The 21,574-nt window shown below is 36.2% G+C and overlaps 4 protein-coding genes, 1 long non-coding RNA gene and 1 pseudogene across 20 annotated transcripts; 4 read left to right on the top strand and 2 right to left on the bottom strand.

Moving 5' to 3' along the window:
* The first annotated feature begins 111 nt into the window (after nt 1–111).
* LOC125575907 lies at nt 112–908 on the top strand. Its single transcript, XR_007314460.1, has 2 exons — nt 112–524; nt 621–908. It is a non-coding gene; the product is annotated as an uncharacterized LOC125575907 (long non-coding RNA).
* Nucleotides 909–2,759: 1,851 nt separating this feature from the next.
* On the top strand, nt 2,760–5,425 carry LOC106348583 (shaggy-related protein kinase alpha). Its single transcript, XM_013788346.3, has 11 exons — nt 2,760–2,973; nt 3,306–3,459; nt 3,534–3,626; nt 3,720–4,052; nt 4,120–4,251; nt 4,328–4,468; nt 4,546–4,596; nt 4,676–4,771; nt 4,836–4,919; nt 5,005–5,107; nt 5,212–5,425. The coding sequence occupies exons 2-11, from the start codon at nt 3,364–3,366 to the stop codon at nt 5,292–5,294; spliced, it is 1,212 nt and encodes a 403-aa protein (XP_013643800.1). The 5' UTR covers nt 2,760–2,973; nt 3,306–3,363; the 3' UTR covers nt 5,295–5,425.
* Nucleotides 5,426–7,015: 1,590 nt separating this feature from the next.
* On the bottom strand, nt 7,016–8,907 carry LOC106348582 (probable L-cysteine desulfhydrase, chloroplastic). Its single transcript, XM_013788345.3, has 2 exons — nt 7,415–8,907; nt 7,016–7,351 (listed from the first exon to the last, which is right to left on the bottom strand). Exon 1 carries the CDS (start codon nt 8,854–8,856, stop codon nt 7,420–7,422), a length of 1,437 nt encoding a protein of 478 aa, XP_013643799.2. The 5' UTR covers nt 8,857–8,907; the 3' UTR covers nt 7,016–7,351; nt 7,415–7,419.
* Nucleotides 8,908–9,124: 217 nt separating this feature from the next.
* LOC111198683 lies at nt 9,125–11,042 on the bottom strand (annotated as a pseudogene).
* Nucleotides 11,043–12,375: 1,333 nt separating this feature from the next.
* On the top strand, nt 12,376–14,279 carry BNAA06G28260D. The gene has a single exon (XM_048735171.1). It carries the CDS (start codon nt 13,866–13,868, stop codon nt 14,124–14,126), a length of 261 nt encoding a protein of 86 aa, XP_048591128.1. The 5' UTR covers nt 12,376–13,865; the 3' UTR covers nt 14,127–14,279.
* An 863-nt stretch (nt 14,280–15,142) lies between these two features.
* LOC125575906 lies at nt 15,143–16,745 on the top strand. Of its 16 annotated transcripts, none has more exons than XR_007314459.1 (6): nt 15,190–15,311; nt 15,415–15,563; nt 15,666–15,722; nt 15,821–15,931; nt 16,058–16,225; nt 16,439–16,745. XR_007314459.1 is itself a non-coding variant. In XM_048735156.1 (6 exons), the coding sequence occupies exons 4-6, from the start codon at nt 15,898–15,900 to the stop codon at nt 16,678–16,680; spliced, it is 447 nt and encodes a 148-aa protein (XP_048591113.1). In that variant the 5' UTR covers nt 15,195–15,313; nt 15,415–15,577; nt 15,666–15,722; nt 15,821–15,897; the 3' UTR covers nt 16,681–16,745. The 16 variants fall into 16 exon arrangements, 15 of the variants coding, with proteins under 15 accessions (XP_048591115.1, XP_048591127.1, XP_048591125.1 ...); XM_048735156.1 differs by having other exon boundaries at nt 15,195–15,313; nt 15,415–15,577; nt 16,055–16,225; XM_048735163.1 differs by having other exon boundaries at nt 15,196–15,313; nt 16,055–16,225.
* The last annotated feature ends 4,829 nt before the right edge of the window (nt 16,746–21,574 follow it).

Raw genomic sequence — 21,574 nt, 5'->3', positions numbered from 1 at the left:
CTGTTCAATTTTTCATAATGGCGACGTTGTCACTATGTAGCCGGTCACATATAGGTAGAAAGAGAATAGTCTAACACAAACACGTTTGTGCATTAATTCTGAAAAGACGTTTTGCAGTAAACAAAAGTTTTCATCTGTTTAGTGTTTATCTTTCTATCACTCGTTCTTTCATCTTCTTAACATTCTTTCAATTAGTTTTCAATCTCAGATTTTACATGATTTCCTCTTCTTGTTTTTCGAATCTTATATATTTCATCTTGGTGTTTCATCTCTTCTTGTTCTCTGTTTATTTAAGAAAAAACTCAGATCTAAATAAATTTGAATCTCATGGCTAACCAGAGCTGGAGATGGCAGAGGAAGAGGCAACGTGTCTCTGAGGCGATGGTGGTATCAGAGCTAAGCAAATCTGTTTTTTTTTCTCTCCCTCTGCTCCTCCCCCTCCCTCTGTTTTGAATCTTTTTTTAGGGTTAATATCTGATCTGGTTCAACATCAGTTTCAATGCTCAAACCTTTGTTTGTTTATGGTCAATATCTCGTCTCCCTTCCTCTTATTACACACTCTCTTTCTCTTCCTCTTGTTATGATATTTGTAATTGATTTTTTTTTTGTTTTATTTATAGATCTGAGAAAATAATGATGAAACGGGAAGATGAAATGGTGGTGTGACGTCAAGCGTGGTGCAGTGATGAGAATATGAAGTTAAGAAGTTAGAGAAGAAGATATGTCAAAATCTATGGAACATATTTCCCTTACTGCTACTACCATTTCAACACTGCTCAAAATCTTATGCGGTTGTTCTTACTTGTTTAATTCCAATTTCAGTTATAGAACAATTTTGTGTTATCATAATTAGTTTTTTTCATGAAACAATACAAATAATTTTATTTTAACGGAAACTGATTTGGTTACGTGCAAGAATTGTCTTCTTACTAAGTATCGATGTCAAGAAAAAGTGTTTTTTTAACAAAAGACAAAATAACCGGCAACGGGTTGTGTTAAACAGTTCCCCAATTCTACTTAAGGTTACGCTTGTAATTTAACCAAGTGCGATCACCTGGTTCGCAAATTATTAAAAATATTGCACACTTCGCCAATTTTAACTTTCCATATGTATATTCACCTAATTGAGCCTAAAATTAAATTGGAACACAAGGCATTCATTCAACACTTTCCACTTATTAAAATCCATTGTTTGTTGGTTGTATGAAAATAAGAACCACAAGAAATTGAGAACCCATTATGCTTCTGTCCATGGGATTATTAAACAGAAGAAGAAATGTCCAAAAATATATATTTTTGTTTGTCCCAACTTTTTATTGAATGTTGTTGTAAGGGGGATAAAATCCAATAATTGGGGGTGAATTATTAAGGGAGATAGCTTACAAGATAGGGTGGTCTCTCACCTTATAATAAAAAAGTGGTCGTTGATTAATTTTATTTATTTATATTTTTGTTTGCCTCTGCGACACGTTTGACCCAACGGCCCATTTTTCAGCTTGTGGTCTCCTCTTGGTATATTCTTGCAATCCATACACAAGAAATAATTGATCGAATGGTCATGTGATGATCAGTTTATTAAGATAATAATGAATGATGTGTATTTGCTTCTACCATCATCCTCATCTCACTTTTGTCGTGTCGTGTGTGTTGGGGAGAACAAGAAAAAGTTTGAACGGTCAAAAGAAATACTCAAAAAAACACAGCAAAAACCATAACCAATGTAACTTTTACATTGGTTCTTTGCTAACTTCAAAGACTCCATTATTATTACTACTCTAGTTTTCACTTGAAGACTATCCCATTGGCCTATTTGTTTTCGTATTCTACGGTCAAACGTTGTATTTTTTTTTTTTTTTTCTCATATTATTAAAGACCTAAAAAGGCCAACAAAGAACCATATGAAACACAAAAGCCTTAAAGACCAGGCCCAAACACCAAATACAAGCCCAAAAAAGAAAAGGAGAGTGGCCCAGTCACAACCCTTTCCACCTCCACGAAGAAACACGAAACACAGAAAAAAGACGCGTGGACACGCCACCGACTCCACCGAAACTGCCGCCGGGACTTCCACCGGATTCACACCGGAATCACACCGGAATCACGAGCCATCACCGGAAATTAACGAAATAAAATCGTCACCGGATCATCCAATTCACCTGACCACCGGAAACTACCGGGAATTAACCATGACCACTGAAAAACCACCTCCAACGACTGTATTGAAGGTATAAGCGATTCAGCATCCACCACTTAACCGTCTGAGCTTCGGAGAACGTTAAACAAATGAAATCGAGAATTCATCCAAACTCAGGCCATCATACACAACACCAAACCGTCATACAGCTCGAGCACTCGCGAGTGAAAGATGTGATGCGGAGTCAGAAGCCGGATACTCATCACCGACAGAAAGGGAGAGCACCGGAAGCAGAGGCCGGACGACCATCGGAAGGACATATGCGACGCCGGAATCAAAAACAAGAACATCACCGACGAGAACAAGAAGATTCATCTCATAGAGAAATCTTCAGATCACCGTGGCTTTGACATAAGTTTCATCTCTTCAACTTTTCCTCTGTAAAAGATTCTAGAGAGAGAACAGAGGAAAAGGAGAGATTTTTTTTTTACCAGATTAGATTAATTTACGGTCAAACGTTGTAATAAATAAATACAGGTTTTCCAGACATCAATAAATAAATATAGTTATTATACATTTGTAACAAAATAAAAAATTGTCTCCAGCGCAGTATATTATACGCTCACGAGACGAGAAAAGAGAAGAAACACCACAATAAAATAAAATAGAAATTCATAATAAAAAAAAAAGTTAAAGCGAGAAGAAGAGAGGAAAGAAGAGAAGGCTCATCATCATCATCAAACCCACAATCTCTTCTTTTATTTAATCGTACGGATCTACCTCTAAAGATCTTCGTCTTCTCCATCTCTCTCGATCTGGAATTTCTACGCTTTCAATCGGTACATTTAAACATCTCTTCAAAGTTTTCATTTTTAAGATGCTCATCTCGAATTCTTGGAGGTCTCTCTCTCTTGCTCTGTTGGGAAAATTTGTGAGGTGGTTATAGCTCCAGATCTGCTTACTTTGATGTTAAGAAGGTCTTTTTGCCTAAAAGCTTTCCTCTTTGGGTTTCTCTTATTGTTCTTGTCTCTCTGCTAATTGGGTTACTTTGTTAGTGTTACAAACAACACTTGTAAAAGCTTGCTCTTTTATACTCAGATTGTGAATAAAATGTTGTTTTCTCTGTTTGTATTTGAAAAAAAAAAAACAATACACTTTTGCTTTGTTGCAGTCTCAAGAGAGCTTAGAGAGTGAAAGAAGGAAACTTTGTTTGTACCCTGGAAAAGAAAATGGCATCAGTGAGCATACCACCTCCTATAGACTCTACTGGTGGTGTTGATAAGTTGCCTGAAGAAATGAACGACATGAAGATTCGTGATGATAAAGTACGCCTTTGTTTCGTGTTTCTTGCTTACTATGTTTATAGACAACTAAAATGGAGGTTTTGATTTTTGCTTAGGAGATGGAAGCCACAGTGGTTGATGGTAATAGCACAGAGACTGGCCACATTATAGTCACTACCATCGGTGGTAGAAACGGCCAACCTAAACAGGTTAACCTTTTTATTCTTCTTCTTTCTTAGGTTAAGTTGATTCATTAGTTTCTTCTGTTTTGGTTTTGATTTCCCCTCAAATGTCAAATGCAGACGATCAGCTACATGGCCGAACGTGTTGTTGGACAAGGTTCTTTCGGCGTTGTCTTCCAGGCGAAATGCCTTGAGACAGGAGAAACCGTTGCGATAAAGAAAGTTTTGCAAGACCGGAGGTACAAGAACCGTGAGCTTCAAACCATGAGGCTGCTCGATCACCCAAACGTCGTCTCTCTCAAACACTGCTTCTTCTCGACCACGGAGAAAGACGAGCTTTACCTCAACCTGGTTCTTGAGTACGTCCCTGAAACAGTTCACCGTGTTATCAAACACTACAACAAACTCAACCAGCGTATGCCTATCATATACGTCAAACTCTACACCTATCAGGTACTCTCAGTTATCGCATTTGTAAATTGGTTTTAGATTACTTATCGACTTCTTCTATGTTTGGCAGATCTTTAGGGCTTTATCTTACATTCACCGTTGTATTGGTGTGTGTCATCGTGACATAAAACCTCAGAACTTGTTGGTAAATCCACACACACATCAAGTGAAGCTATGTGATTTTGGAAGTGCAAAAGTATTGGTGAGTTCGATTAATCTCTTCTGTGTACATTCTTCTTGAATTTTTTTAGTAAATCAAATGCAACTCTTGAAAACAGGTAAAAGGGGAACCAAACATCTCCTACATTTGCTCGAGGTATTACAGAGCACCTGAACTTATTTTTGGAGCCACCGAGTATACAACGGCCATTGATGTCTGGTCTGCAGGATGTGTTCTTGCTGAGCTCTTGCTTGGACAGGTAACTTATTCAAATTCTATTCTACTCAAAACTGGAGTTTTGTGGTATTGACAAAATCTATCATTTGCTTATGGTAGCCATTGTTCCCTGGTGAGAGTGGCGTTGATCAACTTGTAGAGATTATCAAGGTAAATAAGCTTTGTTGCACATGTTCCCTTTATTAATAACTTCTTGTTTCTAATGTTTATATATGTTGTATTGCTGTAGGTTTTGGGAACGCCTACTAGGGAGGAAATCAAATGCATGAATCCAAACTACACGGAGTTCAAGTTCCCTCAGATTAAAGCTCATCCATGGCACAAGGTATAACTAAAACATTATATTACATCAGTTGAACATAGCTTCTCACCATAATATATGTTTACAGATATTCCACAAACGCATGCCTCCGGAGGCTGTTGATTTGGTGTCAAGGCTTCTTCAATACTCTCCCAATCTGCGATCTGCCGCTGTGAGTGTTAGAACATTCATTCTTCTCTGAATCTTTTCATTTCTGTTTTTTTTTTTTTTACCTGACATGTGACATCTGGTTACAGCTTGACACATTGGTTCACCCATTCTTTGATGAGCTAAGAGATCCAAATGCACGTCTGCCTAATGGACGTTTCCTTCCACCACTGTTCAACTTCAAGCCTCACGGTACATACATCTATCTTCCTTTCCTAACTCCCTTAGCTCCAAAGTTACCCTATAAAGGTCATCCAAGTTTCTGAAATCATCTTTGTTATTGGTTGTGATAACAGAGCTGAAAGGTGTGGCAGTTGAGATTGTAGCAAAGTTAGTACCTGAGCATGCCAGGAAGCAGTGTCCTTGGCTCGGTTTGTGATTTCCTTAAAAAAACTTTAAATGTAGTAGCACAATTACAACACTTGTATAATATGCCTCTCTCTATCTACCTCTCTGATATGTGTACCCTTTGTTTGTTGTATGAGTAGTAGAAAAAAAAATTTATTATGACTGGTTGGTTTATAGTATACAAGCCATCAAGTAATTTAAATCAATAGTTTGGTATTCTTTGTGCTTTAGTGAATCTTTGTACCAAAGAAAGTATTCAACAAACTAGGAAGGACCATTTTAGCTCCTTTTAAAAGCTTAAGATTTTTTTTTTTAATTGAATGTTAAATTTAATTCAAAGAAAAAATGACCTTGTTACATCAAGTGTTACTTTGCTAAATGAAAGAACCTATGCCTCCTTCTATTTACATTCAAGACTTCAAAACGGAGCTCAAAAATTCAAATTCAAAGCTAGACATCTTCAACTCTTGTGCTAAACCAATAGATCATCCCTCCCTCAAGTTCTTTGTCACTTCTTCTCTGAATGAGAGTGAGCTTGTTTCTCATCCCTTTGTCTATCAGTCTTGCCAGAAGATTCGCAGGAGAAGGACCCTCCCCATGCCGTCTCCGGTTTCTTTCTCTCCATATTGTATGGACTGCAAGCTAAAAAATGTATTTTATGACAAATGACTTCACTTTGCTTCCTGTGGGCTTCTCATAATCCTCATTAGCCTCCACCATTGATCAGTATACTAATTTAGCAACACCCCTTCCATCAACTGTTTCCAAATTTGAGCAGAGTATACACACTAAAAAAATAGATGCTACATCGTTTCCAAGGATTCATTGCATAAAACACAAGAGCTAGCTGCCCACTGACCCACTCCAATGCCTCATGCGATCTCCTGTTGCAAGTCTTCCTTTCATTGCAATCCATGCAATAAAAGAATACTTCGGTGTTGCATATTTAAACCAAATCTCTTTATACCAGTGGCAAGCCTGATACCTTTCTCTAATAACCTTCCAGGTTTCACACGTTTAGAATTTCTTTTTGTATAAGATTTATTCATTTTGGTACAAATTTTCAACTTGTATTTGAGTTAACACGCCGCCGAGAAAAGTATGCAAAATTTGCAAAGTGCGATGAGACTCGACGATGCCCTCTACAAAGAAAAATATCATTTGGAATAAGAGAAGCAAAACAAAGAGTTTTCAAAATAGTCCACCAACAACAATAGTAATAAGCTACCGACACTTTGGTATACATAAGAAAAAAACAAAAGGATCATCGTGGATTTTGCAGAAAGGCTAGAAAAACTCTTACCCTGGAATGTACGACTGATTATGCCAATGCTGCGCCACGTCAGAATTATGAATTGCTGAGTTGTATGGGTCCCATAGTTTGTTTGGTAGGTTTTGGATCAAAGACTCTCAAAAGTCAAACAAACATTTCATGTTACTAAAACGTTGCGAACATGCAAGAGTTGAGGAATCTTTTTCAATCAACCAATGACTACTTTAATTGCTCTTACGAGTCTTACCAGGTAGGTATTATCTGTTGCCATAAATATCTTCAAATGTTTTTAGAGACGTGATTATAGCAGTCTTTTCAAAAAGTCTCCCTTTCAAATATTTGCTATACTATAAAACGTGTATAGATTTCCCGTTTTAAATGAATCTAATCTTTACAGTATAACAAAAGGTTTCCAAATGAATTACATCAAATCAACGTTTTCCATTTAGTGGTTTTGTGCAAGTCAAAATGCTGTGACGTAAACAACACAAGTTAAGGATTTTATTTTTAAGACAGTTGCATCGAACCAACAACAACAACACTGAAAATAGTGACTGTTGTTAACTTTATTACCGACCTTGCTAACGTAAAGAGGAGAGACTTGATGAACAAAACGATTCGAGCAAATGAAATTAGAAGAATGCTTACAAAGTCTTCTCATACATAGTTACTGTATTCAGAAGACGTTTTATGACTTAACTAGAAAATACATATATATAGGCTACTTCACTTCTTCCAAATCCTCATGGTACCTAAACCATGATAACTCTCACCATCCATTATTCATTTACTCCCCCTCGAAATAGCTCGTTTCCCTGCGTTACACACATTAGTACATATCCTAGTGCCCCTCACCAATGCATACTAGACAATGTTACCTTATTCAATCAGTTAGAGACGAGCATTTGAACCCATCTCTCACAAGTTCATTAACCGCATCCTTAAGCCTATGATACTCCTCAGGTTTATTGTAAACTTGATACGAAATGCGAACATACCCCGTGATCGAATCAATCTCACCCTCACCCTGACCAGGCGGTCTAAAGTAAGTCGGTATCTCAATGCTGAACCTCTCTCTCAAAAGGTTCCTTAGCCTCACAGCATCCGTCTCACTCGACACACCTAAACTCACAGGCAACCCAACCATGACCATACTCGCACACATCTCCGGCGGACAACCTAGCTGCGTCCCCCAAGACTTAACCAGCATCTCACCCATCTCAACCACAGACTCATGATTCCTCCTCTTTATCCCATCGATCCCACCTTCAAACCGGTTCACAAACTCCAGAATCGAAGGCACAACCAGCTGAGCACTGTAGTCTCTAGTCCCCACCCACGTGCTCTCAACCGCTAAACCGTTCCCGTACTCGTGAGACACGACCGGATGATGGAGATTACCACCAGCATCACCACCGGACCTCTTGCAATACAAGAAGGCCACGGAAGGCGGCGCGAAGAACCACTTGTGGAGGTTACTAGTGTAGAAGTCAGCGCCAATCTCCTTCATGTCCACGTCGACACAGCCAATCCCATGAGCAGCGTCAACGAACACTTGGTCAACGCCTTCCTCTCTACATATCTTCACAAGCTCCTTGATCGGTATCACGACGCTAGGCATGGACGTCACGTGATCGATCAAAGCTAACCTAACCTTCCTACCGTTCGCCTTCCCCAATGCTAAACCGGTTCTAAACCGGTTGACTATTTCTTCAGCGGAGTTAACCGGGAACGGTAGCTGCACCTCGATGACCTCCCCGCCGGAGCGTGAGACGTACGCTTCCACCGATTTCTTCACCGAGCCGAAGGCGTAGTGGAGCATCACCACCGCGTCGCCTCTGTCGAACCGGCCTTCCCGGAAGGCCCAGGCGGTTTGCTGGAGGACGATGGCCGCCGCCGTGGTGGCGTTGTCGACGATGGAGACCTCGTCCTCGTGCTCGGCGTTGATGATGCGTTTGATCGCGGCTCTGGATGCGGAGATGTTGGGCTTGAGCTCGTCGAAGAAGAACCGATCCGGCTGGCGGAGGAACCGGAGCTGCCAGTCTCGCTGCGCGGCGATGACGGAGGAGGGACAGCTGCCGAAGCTTCCGTTGTTGATCCGCGCGAAGGCGGGGTCGTGGTGCGAGAACTCTGACTCGATCTCGGAGGGTGAAATGAAACTCGGAGGGTGAGAGATCTTGTGGCGTTTGTCGGGAACCGGTTCGGGGGAGATGCCGTTGGTGGTGGAGGAGGAATAGCGTTTGGAGCGACGGTGGTGAAAGGAAGCGGCGGCGGCGGCGGCGGCGGCGGCGGCTTCTTCCGGCGGAGAGAGAGACGCCATTGGATTTGTTCAAAGAGGAATGGTTTTGAGTTTGTTGTTTTCATTCATTCATTATTAAAAAGAGGATAAAGACAAGTTGTGAAAGTGCGGTTCCATGACGACGACAAGTGGACAAACAAAATAACCATGTCACGTGACTGGCGCGTGTTGGTAAGGAAGGAAGATATCACCTACCAAGTTACCACCAACACAAAGGCTCTTTTAACTCACGTGTTAAATGGTCTGCTATTTTGCATCCGTTACATCTTTCTACGGACAGGACACAGCGGTTACCCACCTTCTAACGGTTGTTTTTCTTTTTCTTCTTCTTTTGCTCAACATCAACTTTCATTTTCCTCTAAGACATTCTTACACAAGGTTTATCAGCCTCCATAAAAGACTTTACCCAAGGTGACACTAATAGAATACATGACGGGTTAGGGACATTATTCGTAAATGAAAAAGTCTCATTTGCTATCTTACCAGCTGCCTTATTTCCTTTCCTAGGGTAATATGATATCACATAAGCTGGGAATGCTATCAAAGAATGGGTTATGTCCTGGATGATTGATTTTAAACTTTTAGTATATGCCATATATCCTCCTCATCTCTGATCATCCGGACCAGCACTTGCGAGTCAGACTCAACAACAACATTTCGATATCAAAAACCAGTCAATATTGATACTGCCCATCTGAGTGCTTCAGCTCCCGCTTCTATAGCGGATCCCAATCCTTGAATTTCTCGTAGCCCCTGACCATAGCACCTTGCCATCCTGATCTCTACTAATCCAACCAATGCCGCCTCTTCCTTCTTTTTGGGTCCATGAACCATCTTTATAACATTTAGTCCATAAGTAGGAGTGGCAATTTAACCTTTAACGGTCAGATTGATACAGAGCCAAAGACTTGAAAGACAGTAATTTTGTTGCAGATTAATTTTTTATTTTTTAAACAGAAAATAGAATCACATAAAGTACAATGTTCTTGAATCAAGATGTAACAACTTTAATCTTTGTCGCTATCCGTGGCCAAAAATCGATGCAATTGCTTACTTTAGGCTTCTTGTTGCTGCTTGTTGGTTTGCTCTACACAAATGAAACAGATATTTAGTTTCAATTGATATGTGAGCAAGCAATGTTGTAGCAGGATTAACTAGTCCTAACTTGTGTTACTGCACCTTTGATATACTGCCGCTCTTTGATAGAAAAGCCAAACTTCAATGTTTTTCGTTGTTCTTGGACAGCTAGTGGTGGAACAGTGGTCTTAGCCGGCAATGAAGCTGGGACGTTCTATGGGTCTTCTTCTTGCTTGTTCTGTTGTTTACGAGCATCAGTCCTAAAGAAAGAAAACAATACTCTGGGGTTAAGTCCAACCGTACCACAATATATCAAAACATGTAAAAGGAACAGATAGTATTGAGCACATTTTAGTCATCTCCCTCTCTTGACGCTGCTTCTCTCGCTTCTTCCTATCGTCGCGGCTGCATTCACGGAGCATTTCTTTCATATCTTTGAATCGCTGCATAGTCACACTTGGATGTTTTCAGGCCATCGATAGGCTATGAAACAAGAACAAGGGTTCATGTATTATTTGTTTACCTTGTTATGGTTGTGATCATATGAGCTCAAATGACCTTCAGACTCCATCACCGTTCTATACTGGTTGCTGCAGAGTTCACAACAGAAGACTTTGCGAATCTCTTTCACATCGCTCTGGATCTTCAGCTCACGTTCTGCTAACACCTGGATTGTCATAATGGACAGGAAGCAGGCAGTAGAAGTAGACCTTGCTAAGCCCATACATTCTTAGTACTGGGCCTTGGGCTCAAACCACCAAAAATATTTTGGTTAAGTGAAAATTATAATTTAAAATTTAAAATTGATTTTAGCATTTGTGTTAAAATAAAATTAGTAAATAATATAAATTAGAAATGAAAAGTAAAAAAGGAGAAGGAATCTGGTCCAAGTTGAGGATTACCCACTCAGTTTCCTATATTAAAAATTTAAAAGGTTTGTGGTTACATTCGTTCATATGATTGGTCGTGATAAAAAGATGAGTGACTTTTGTAATGCGCATATATGGTGCTAGCTAGCTTAGTGGGTTACTTTTTTACTTTGAAACATATACTATGTTTGGTGTATGCTTTTTAATATCGTAACTTGAAAGTAGAAACTATGTTGATCAAAAAAGAGGAAGAAGAAAGTAGAAACTATATGTTAAAATACAGTTACAAAAAAAAAAAAAAACTATATGTTAAAATACCTTTTGTTTATTTTTTTTAGATATAGCATCTCTTAGAGGCCCTTATATTTTCAAAGTATGTAAGGCTTTTTCCAATACAAGTTTAAATAGTTATTTGTCATTATATTTTAGCAAACAAATAATATGTGTTATATTTAATTTTATGTTACTTATGCATTAAAATAAGGGATAATTTTTCCCCAAAAAAAAAATTTCCAAACCCACAATAATACCAAGGAGAGTTTCTTTTTCGCTTGCAAATCCGCTAAGATTAATCCATTCACATCCAAAAGAATCAATCAAACTTTTTCTTTCATTTATAAAATTCGATAACGATCTTTGTTGGTGGTGAATAGTCATGCTTTAATTATTGCTTAAAATATGTAGTTTATAGGCTACACGATTATTATAGAAGATTATGGCATTCGTATGAAAAAGTCTACTAGATATTAATAAACTACTACTTGTTATAGTGTAGCTTGAAGCTGTTGAATATATTCCTCAAAGAAGGAAAACGAAAGAAGAAGCACTCTTTAACATATAAAATAACACATTTGTGTCTTTTATTCTTCGACAGATTCCTTTTAATTTGAACTTTGGGATTTATTAGTTTACATGATTATATGAAAAATACTGTACTCTAGTACGTTCTACTACAGCCTTGTCATAGTGTATGTAATACTCTAATAATGAAATTATGTAGCGGATGACTGGATGTGTAGTTAAGACAATCGAAATCTAACGTGTTTTACCATATGTATGTTCCCAAATCTCAGTGTTCATTTATATGAATATGTGAAGCGAAAAAGGTGAAACGTAGTAGAATTCAGGAATAAAATATATTTAAATTTAGAAGTTGAATATGATGAGAGATGAAGGTTTGATATACAGATGACCTACAAAATTGATATGTTTCCACAAAATATACAATATATTTTTTTCTGTTAAGGCAAAAGAACACAATAATTTCTTATTTGCATTGACTAACAGACTTTAGGCAGATGAATATAAGTGATAGAGTTTGGCACTTTGTTGAAATTTGAGAGAGCCGTATCTAGAAGGCATCATTAAGAGAAGAAAGCAAGAAATAACAAAGAAACACTACTGTGTTTGGACATTTATTACAATAATTCTATAGAAACATAAAATAATACACACTTTTGGTTTGATTCGATCACTTGAATAAAAGAAGTTTGCAGAAAGTTCAAAAGAAAAGAGTTAAAGAGAGAGAGAGAGAGAGAGAGAGAGAGAGAGAGAGAGAGAGAGAGAGAGAGAGAGAGAGAGAGAGAGAGAGAGAGAGAGAGAGAGAGAGAGAGAGAGAGAGAGAACTTGGATGCCTTTGGGATTGAGCAAATACTCTTTAAGTTAAAGTTAATACAGACCCCTTTAAGACTGACCTTGTCCGATAAAATCTCAATAACCTTCCGACTGTAATACCAGCTTCCACGTTTCTTCATCTTCATCCTCCCTTTCAGATTCTCGAACAATATCTCCATTACTATGATTTTCTTTGCATTGATTTATGTATTATAATGTGGAAAATTAATTATAAGAAAATAGCGCCTCATCTGATGGATGAATTAGGAAAAAAGACCACATTATCTGATGGATATACCACAACGTAACTCTCTATATGTATTAGAGGAGAATCAGCCTTAACACGCATATCTTTTTATTTTGCATTATAAACAACATGTTTTCAGTCAAAATAATAATAACAATAACATGTTTTTGAAATTATAATTTGATTATATATTTTTGAGTATTTTTTAATTTTTATACCTATACTTGAGTCGTTCAAAAAAAAATAACTATACTTGTTGTTACCCTTCTATTGTTTATCAAAAATACTTCTTCTAACTCGTTAAATTATAATATTGCAATGTTGTTGTTTTTAACTGATTGTTTCGAATTATTATTTTCACATATTTTCATTGATTCCATTAAAATTTTATATATTTTTATTATTTTTGTTTCCATTTTGTTTGCTCTCTTTTTTGTTGTTATATTATTTTTCTATCATTATTTGTTACCCGGGTACTATTAATTGAATTCTTGTATCATTCTAAAAAGATGGGAAGAAAAAATGATTTTCTTTTGATATAAAAATTTATGAAGGTCTCATAAGTATTAACATTGGAGAGTTTCCCTTGATCTTTTAGATGACGAGCTAGAAAGTAGTAAACTATGGGAAATAGCTGATTATTATTTGATGGAGGGAGTATACACGTAGCTAACACCTTATAAGAAATTGCATGCAATACACAAAATGAGTCGGTTATTGTCCTGTTTTAATTGGTGCTATGATGCTATCAGCTTTGAGTTAGGATAAAACGTAATTTTTGAGGAGAATAATTTATGTTATGTTAAGATACCCCAATTTTATGTTGATTTTTTTGGGGAAATGATTGTTTTAATTTTGTAAAAGGAAACTCTAACTATTCGAGATGTATATATTAATACACCCATAAAAGTAAAAAAAAAGGATACAACATCTCACAAAGGAATAGGGTCCAAGTAATTGCAAGCGACACATAAAAGCACGTTGGTCCGACAATGTAGCTTAGAACACTGAACAAAACTTTATTTCGCTTTGATAATTTCTAAACAGAACCAACCAAGATTCGAACCAAACCGGACAAAAAGAACCTCCTACATGAAGCTGCTTTACCAGTCACCCTATAAATACATCCGCAAAACCCATCTCTTTACATACACAAACACATCAAACTTAAACAAATTTAACGTTCTATTTTCTTGGATCTTGGCGTGTTCTTGTACCGTCTAATGGGAGGCAGCAGCAGAAAGAAGTTCTCGCTCTTCAGCTTCTTTAAATCACGAAGGTCGTCTCACAGAGTTGAAGCAGACGCATGGGACGATGGCGTATACACAAGAAAGGCATGGGCCAGCGACGAGGACAAGCGATATTGGGTGGCTGAGCCAGGTATTGACCGTAAAGCTTCTGCCTTCATCGCCAAGTTCCATGCCTCTCGTGTCTCTGAGTCTGAGTGCCAAACTCTCCCTCCTTGCCAGTCTCATCATAACTAGCCATCATCATAATCATGATGATGATGATGAACGAAAGAATGCCAATAGCTTACTTAGTTTGGTTCTATGTATATTCCCTTTTCTTTTATGTTCATGATGCTGTCCTTATGATGATTTGTTTATAAAATGCCTTACATCTAGTTTAAAGCCATTTCTCTACAGTTAATAGTTTAATTGGACTTGACAAGTTCAGAACATGCAAATTTTCAGTGTATATATGATCCATATAAATATGTCAACTATACTCTCTAACAAAAATGTTCCCATATAAATGACATATGATCAAGAACAACATATCAAGACGCACACAGTACTAAGATATTTACATTGATATGATTCAGGTCTAGCTAGTGAAAATTAAGATCTTACACTATTGTTTCATGTGTATATCGATCTCTAGGAAGGACTTGCACAAATAACAACCTCACAATCACAATATACCTTTTTGGTTTGTTAAAAAAGTTTAACTACTATGTTTAAGCAACGATCGCAAAGTTGCCAAAAAAAAAAGCAACGATCACAAAATGGCAAAACCAAAGTCATTAGTCTAATAAAATCTGAAGAGCGGCTAATGATATTCGTAGCAAATATGTAACCTTTTTGTAAATTGATTAACTTTGATACATTTTAATATAGCTACCAACTAACAAGAACGAAAGGATCGTATATTAAGATTAGTTAAGCAAGAACAAAGATTTGAAGCCAGCTGTAGAATCTAGAACAATATGTCGATGGTATTAGAGCAGCCCCAATAGTGAGTATTAGGAGGAATTCTAAGTATTTTAGAAGAAAAAAAACAAAATAATGAAATTGAAAGAGTAAAAAACCAAAAATTCGTATTTTTTACTTTTTAAGAACTCATAATTTAATCAAAAGACACATGTCATCATACGAGAGGAAATTAATATTTTTATTGATTTATAAAAACTAAAACATGATTACTAATATGTTTTTAAAGAAATTTGTATGGTTTCTAACTGTTGGAGTTGTTTTTAAAGCATCTTTAACGGGGTCTTCAAAAGCCGTCTCTTATTGTTTTTAAAAAAAAAAAAAAAAAGAAAAATAGCAATTACCTCAAACTACGTCTCTTAATCAAGCAACAGAAGAGACCGTCTCTTCCAGTACTTTTCTATGGCGAAGAAGGAAGAAAGAAGAAGAAGCCATGGCAGGAGTAGGACTTTTCCGGTGTAATCTCTTCATCTCCTTTAATTGATTTCTCTCCAGGACAAGAAAGTTTTGGCCTTTTTTGTTTGGGAGATTTGATTTTTTTTTTTGTTTGTTTGTGTAGAGATGGAGAATTTGAGTTTGTATGGACATCCGAATGAGTCGTGGGAACTGAATCTACCGGCGGACGGTGCTGCTGCTACAGCTCCCCGCCACCGCCATCTCCGTCTCCGAGAAGACGATATCGCCAGATTCTCCAATTGGATCGTTCATGTTCATTATTTTTAGTTTCGCACTCTTTTTCATTATTTTGTGTGAAGCATTTGAGAAGTGTTAAAAGCAGTCTTTGAGTTACTTTTGTGCTTGTAATTGCAGGAGGGTCTTACTGATGAACTTGGTGCTGAGGCCATGATGTTCGAGGCTTTGGAGAAAGTGCGTTAATATCACACTTTTCAACAAATGTTCGGTCTACATAAAAACAGCTAATGAAATTGCATTTCTTTAATTGTGAACAACATGCTTGGGATTAGGAAAGAATATCTTCCTAAGTACGAGGAAAATTTGGAGCTAAGCATTGCCAAAGCACAGCTGGATGAGCTGAAGAGTGATGCTCTTGAAGCAATGGAGTCTCAGAAAAAGAAGTAAGTCTTTCTTTCTTGATGCTGCTTGTATGGAATCCTGCTTTTAGAGTTTGAAGGTCTCAAAGGTTGTATAGTTTGAGTCTTAGGTGGGGTTTTTTTAACTGAAAAGATTTGTTCTTGCAGAAGATCTCTCTCCTTTGCCTGAAGCTGACACCGGTGGTGTTACTGTGATAGAAAGCTCGACTCCCATTGCCGAAACAGCTTCATCCAAGACGAACAGTGCGTTGCAACCACAAGATGCTACAACTAGGGCTTGTTCAATTCAGTATGAAACATCTATTTCTCTTTTAGGAGGTAAGAATCTACACAGAGTTACTGTTTGGTTGTTTATTTTTGGTTCCCTAGAGCGTATGTTTGTTATGTACTTGTTTAGATATTCACTGCTTTAGCGTTGCAAATGGTAAAAGGCTAAAGAGTTTAGGTTTCATTGCTTGATAAGATACAGACATTCTCTGCTTTGTACTTCACTGAAAGTTTCATGCTATTGACTGATTTGTCCAATTGCAGAAGATATGTCTCCTCCTCTGCTTGAAGCAGACAAAGACGGTGGCGTTATTGTTACAGAGAGTTCAACTCCCATTGCAGAGGCAGCTTCTTCCAAGACTAATAATGGATCTCAAACAGAAGATATACAAAAAGCAGATGATGAATCTACAAAGCCTGTTACTCTCAGGTTTTCAAGAGATTGTTTCTTCTACAAAGCCTGTTATGTTGTTGTTATCTACAATGCCACCAATCAAATGAGTTGACATTTTTTAAGAAACCCTAAATAAGAGACTTGCAATGAAGGGAGAAAAATCTCAAAGTTCTTAAACATGTATCTTACCAAAATTAACTCCTAAAATACTATTAAAAATAAAATAAGAGACCTAGTAGAGTATATGGGATAAAGATGCTCTTAGTATCCCGCCCACATATATTGTAGTTGTACACGAAGGTACATTTATTCCTTGCTTTTCTCTATTTGTCCTCAACTTCTTTTGCCTATTATATTTTTTTCACATCCTTTTTGTTTTCAAGTTTTTATTTATTTTGATACTATCACATAATATTCTTACACTAATATTATTAAACCGAATGCAAAAAAGTAAAAATTAATTACCCAATCTGTTGATTATATCAACAACACACAATGCTACTGCTAGATGATCGAAAGCCACACATAAATTGACAAGAATATTTCTCAGTAATCACAGTGACATGAGATCTATAACTTTTATTTTTTATTGGTTAGATTCTAACTAGTTTGCAGGTCTCAGCTAATATAAGAGATTCAGTTAAATCAAGTAAATATAATTGACAAGTCATTGCGAATGATAATATCAAAGAACTTATACTCAAATTAGTTTGCAGGTCTAAGCGAACTTATACTCAAATTACTCTCGTATTCGTTTATTCTATGATGCTTTTGTTCATCATAACTGTATAAGTTTATAACATCAATAACATACACACTTTCACACCTAAATCATTAATATACAGTATTTTTACAAATTTCTTCTTCAGTATATATTATTATAAACTACTTATCAAAAAAAATATATTAGTATAAACCCTAACTATGTTCCATCAATCGCAGTGGCAGAGCCAGACAAATTATTTGACGGGGGCACATAATTAATATTAATATTAGTAATATAATAAAAAATATATAATTTATTAATAAATATTATAGACTGTTAATAATAAAAAATAAATAGTTTTAAACTGTCAAAACAACAATTCACTATTTTTATTCGAATGCTATAATTTTAAGATTATATTTTTTTTAAAAAAATATTATCAATTACAATACTGTTACAACCAATTTGGAAATATATAGAAAATGCCATTGTTTTATACATATAACAACAGTATGTCAATGTCATACATATTTTTGGTCATAATACCTCAAAGAACTAAATTCTAAAAATTAAATTGAAATGAATGAATTGTTTATCATCTAAATATTAATTAGAATTGTTCATTTACTAATATATATTACTAAAACAATGAAACGTGCTTAAAAAAAATTGAAATTTAAACATGAAATATAATAGAAAGAACTATGAAAAAAAAAACAAATAAAGAAAAGATATGCTGAGAAAAGTATAATAATCAAACAAAAAGTAGAAAATGCTACTATAATAGCTAAAAAGATAGAATAAATGTAAACGTGTAACCACATTAATTATACAGCCAAAAGAAAAAAATACAGAGAGGGGGCTTTGAACTCGGTAGGTATTCGACTTATCAGGGACAGCTTTGCCAATTGTTTTACCAGAGTTGAATGTCAACATAATTACTTAAGAAGTTTTATAAAGTAGTCGGGGGCACGTGCCCCCGTACACAACACTGTAGATCCGCCCCTGATCAATCGTAGCTGCGTTATATTGGTGTTGTCCTAACTTGAAGACCAAACGGTCAACTAGACAATATAGAGATTCCTGTTTTTTTTTTTGTCTAGCTATGGATGGTTTAGAGTTGTTTTACATTCGAAAGATAAATCTACGATTCACATTTAAATAGTGATATTCGCAGTGCATATATTTCTTTTTGTCTGATGCATTGAGAAAGTGTCCATGTATAGAGAGTCTACTACAAAATATTAAAATATGGTGCTCAACTTTACTAATTATGTAGGTTTTGACCCATAATGAGCAGGATCGGATTCAAAATGCAAATTGTTACTAAAGCGGAGAATAGCCTTTAACACTGCCCAACATTTCGTGAGGACGAAGGATAAATACTTACATTGAAACTGTTGCTATAACTTCATTTAGCTAATGCCATGTAATATAGCTGGTCATACTCCATAGTCCACTGACAGTCAATGTATATTAAGCTTTGTTTTTTACTCGTAAAGATTATAGATATTTTATATTCGTCGTTTATTTTTGTACAGTAATAAGAAATATTCGTTACTTGTGTTTTACGTGTTCAAATCAATAACAAACCCGAATAGTAATGTAATTTCTCGATCAATGCTATGGACCATCAATTCAAAATACAAAACATTTATGAAAAACCAAGACACATAATCATCCAACAGTAGTGCTATCTCCTATTCTAAGATTTGGTCTATAGATTCTTCGTAGGGTTTCTAAATGCTTAGCCCTACAAGAAACGAAACACAAAAGCTAGAGTACAAGTACGCTATATAAACAGATTCATGATTTTGAAGATCAAATCAAGCCCATCAATGTGGGTTGAAACACTTTCTGTCAAAATGGACAAGATATGACTTCCTCCGTGTCTTTCGTATTAGAACCAACCATCTAAAAGCTCTTTTCCTTTCTCTTCTATATTCTTATTTCCATTTTAACCTTTTTGTCTGCTATTTGATTTATTTTCTTGGGGTATCTATTTACATATTTACCAAATCATAGGAATTTAATAATTAGATGAATAAAGGGTTGGAATAAAAAGTTCTACCGCACAATGTAAAAGCAAAAAGAAGACTGAAATCCCTGCTAGATTGTTGTTGAAATATAGCATTCACGTGTTAGTCACCTTCTTTCGAATCTAAAAGATCCAAATGTATACAAAACCAAGAATAGGCCACTTTGGACAGTTATAATGTTACAAGTTTTAGTTAGTAATAATTTTGGTTTTTTCTTAGGTTTTTTTGTTGCGCACAAATACTTCATTCATTGATTTAAATTGGGTTCGGTAAAAAGTTTCTAAGAGCATAATTATCGCTGAAACCGGTGGCACAGTTTTTTAGGATTTTTTTTTTGTTTGAAAAAAAAAATTAAAAAGCGAACCAATCGCGGGCCGCCACATGTTGGGTTCCGCGAACAATGCAAAAACTCTTCTAAGATCGGTTTTTATTTTGTGCTTTCTATCACCAATCCTTAACTTTTTGTGGGGATCACTCAAATATTTAATTAATTTTTGTTAAGGATCCCATTGTTAAAGTTCCCCTTTAATGATGGTCTAAAGGCCTGTTTTGCTAGCCCATCCTTAAAACACAAAGATGATCAATTACAGAAATGGAAGGAAACATAATCAAAGGAAGACAAGAGGATAGAGATATCAGCTGCCTAGAATCCCATGGGGATCGGATATGTTTGGGTCAAAAATTTTTGGTTTTTTCTTAGGTTATTGAGTGCAATTTATGTTTATGTATTAATTTTGGTGTTAAAAAAATGACTTTAAAAAAAATTAGAAATAGTTACAATTGTTTGCCACATGCATCGATTTGGTGATGCATCAATTCTAATCATAGCTTCAGCCTTCAGCCTTCAGCCCTACGATTTCATTATACGTAAGGCCATATTATTTTCGAGCGGACATAATATCAATTCTGACAATTGCTTCAGTTTTTAGAATTTCTGTTGTGTCCAGCTTGCATGGTGGATACGATTCGAGTTTATAATAAGAAAAGGCAATTGTTGTGCCGGTACTTTAGGAAAACATGTTGCAAGAACTAGTTTGACATATGAAATGTATTAAGTCCAACTTTATATTTTTTTTATGTACTGCAAAACGATATAATAAGTGCACGAAGTTTGAGACCGTAACAAGTTCCTATTTGAAGATAAGACAGTTTCTCCGGAAAATACTATGACGGCAGCCATAGTAGCGGCTAAGGAGTGGGCAGTGAATGTTATTGGAGAGAAGGTGTCTTCTCAAAAGAGACTACGAGTTCTGGAAGATCAAACAAATGCAGAGGTCTACGTTCGCACTGATGCAGCATGGAGAAGCGAAGATAAAGCAGCAGGACTCGGATGGACAATTTAAGACACGAGGCAGAGAGCCTCCTTCAAAGGCTACCAGAAGCGAGTCAACTCGGCACTCCTTGCAGAGAGTATCGCCTTGCGTGAAGCCCTTCTCATGTGTAAGGAAATGGAAGTGACTAACCTGAGAGTCGAAAGTGATTCATCTGTACTGATCAAGGCAGCTAGAGGAACAGAACCTGTAGCAGAGCTCCATGGAGTCATATCAGACATCAGATTACTATCTTCTTCCTTTCAATCTATATCTAAAAAAGATGTTTTGTATGTAGGTGATACTTTTATGGCACCCACCTGACATTTGCTATGGCATTAATGAAAGTAGTTGTCCAAAAAAAAAAATGCACGAAGTTTGAAGGTTCTTCTTTTTTACAAAAAAAATATTAGAATTATGATTTATGTAGAGACTAATGGATTATGGGTCATATTTAAAGACTCTATGCAAGAATAAAATATTTTACATTAGGTGTTTCGATAGGATTTAAGTAGTACATAAAAGATTTGGGCCAATCGATTGGTTTAAAATTGAAAGCCCATTAAATTTAATACGGTGTCGGAACTACTAAACAAGTCTAATAAAAATATTGAGAACCGATCCACACACTTTTCTAATCTAGTCCATAAGTGATTTGTGTTCTCGGACCCGATAATAATGGTCTCAGAGGTTAGTGGTTAGAAGAGTTATTATCTTGAGAGAGGACATTGAGATTATACTGAGAATAATGGATCATGGATCTTAATCTTTAAAAAGTCTATGTAAGAATATAAGCTCACATATTGGGAGTTTTGATGAAACTTATATAATGTATAAGAGAGTGAGTCAATTCAATGATAACCAATTAGTTTAAAGTTGAAAGTTTGATTTGATCAATACGTGTTATTTCAGTTTCTCAAGTTGTTAGTTTGTGTGTACTGCGGTCGTAGG

The sequence above is a fragment of the Brassica napus genome, chromosome A6 (genome assembly GCF_020379485.1).
Source record: "Brassica napus cultivar Da-Ae chromosome A6, Da-Ae, whole genome shotgun sequence".
In the NCBI taxonomy this organism is placed as follows: domain Eukaryota; kingdom Viridiplantae; phylum Streptophyta; class Magnoliopsida; order Brassicales; family Brassicaceae; genus Brassica; species Brassica napus.
The sequence above is the reverse complement of the archived record's forward strand: the minus strand, read 5'-3'. Positions and strand labels throughout refer to the sequence as shown.

Bases quoted from the DNA above. Each gene is read 5' to 3' on its own strand.
- LOC125575906 (XM_048735158.1), top strand. From the start codon at position 15,898: ATGCTCTTGAAGCAATGGAGTCTCAGAAAAAGAA. The intron at 15,932-16,054 runs GTAAGTCTTTCT...TTGTTCTTGCAG, and splicing joins ATGGAGTCTCAGAAAAAGAA to AAGATCTCTCTCCTTTGCCT. The intron at 16,226-16,438 runs GTAAGAATCTAC...GTCCAATTGCAG, and splicing joins ATCTATTTCTCTTTTAGGAG to AAGATATGTCTCCTCCTCTG.
- BNAA06G28260D (XM_048735171.1), top strand. From the start codon at position 13,866: ATGGGAGGCAGCAGCAGAAAGAAGTTCTCGCTCTTCAGCTTCTTTAAA.
- LOC106348582 (XM_013788345.3), bottom strand. From the start codon at position 8,856: ATGGCGTCTCTCTCTCCGCCGGAAGAAGCCGCCGCCGCCGCCGCCGCC.
- LOC106348583 (XM_013788346.3), top strand. From the start codon at position 3,364: ATGGCATCAGTGAGCATACCACCTCCTATAGACTCTACTGGTGGTGTT. The intron at 4,053-4,119 runs GTACTCTCAGTT...TATGTTTGGCAG, and splicing joins TCAAACTCTACACCTATCAG to ATCTTTAGGGCTTTATCTTA. The intron at 4,772-4,835 runs GTATAACTAAAA...ATATGTTTACAG, and splicing joins AAGCTCATCCATGGCACAAG to ATATTCCACAAACGCATGCC.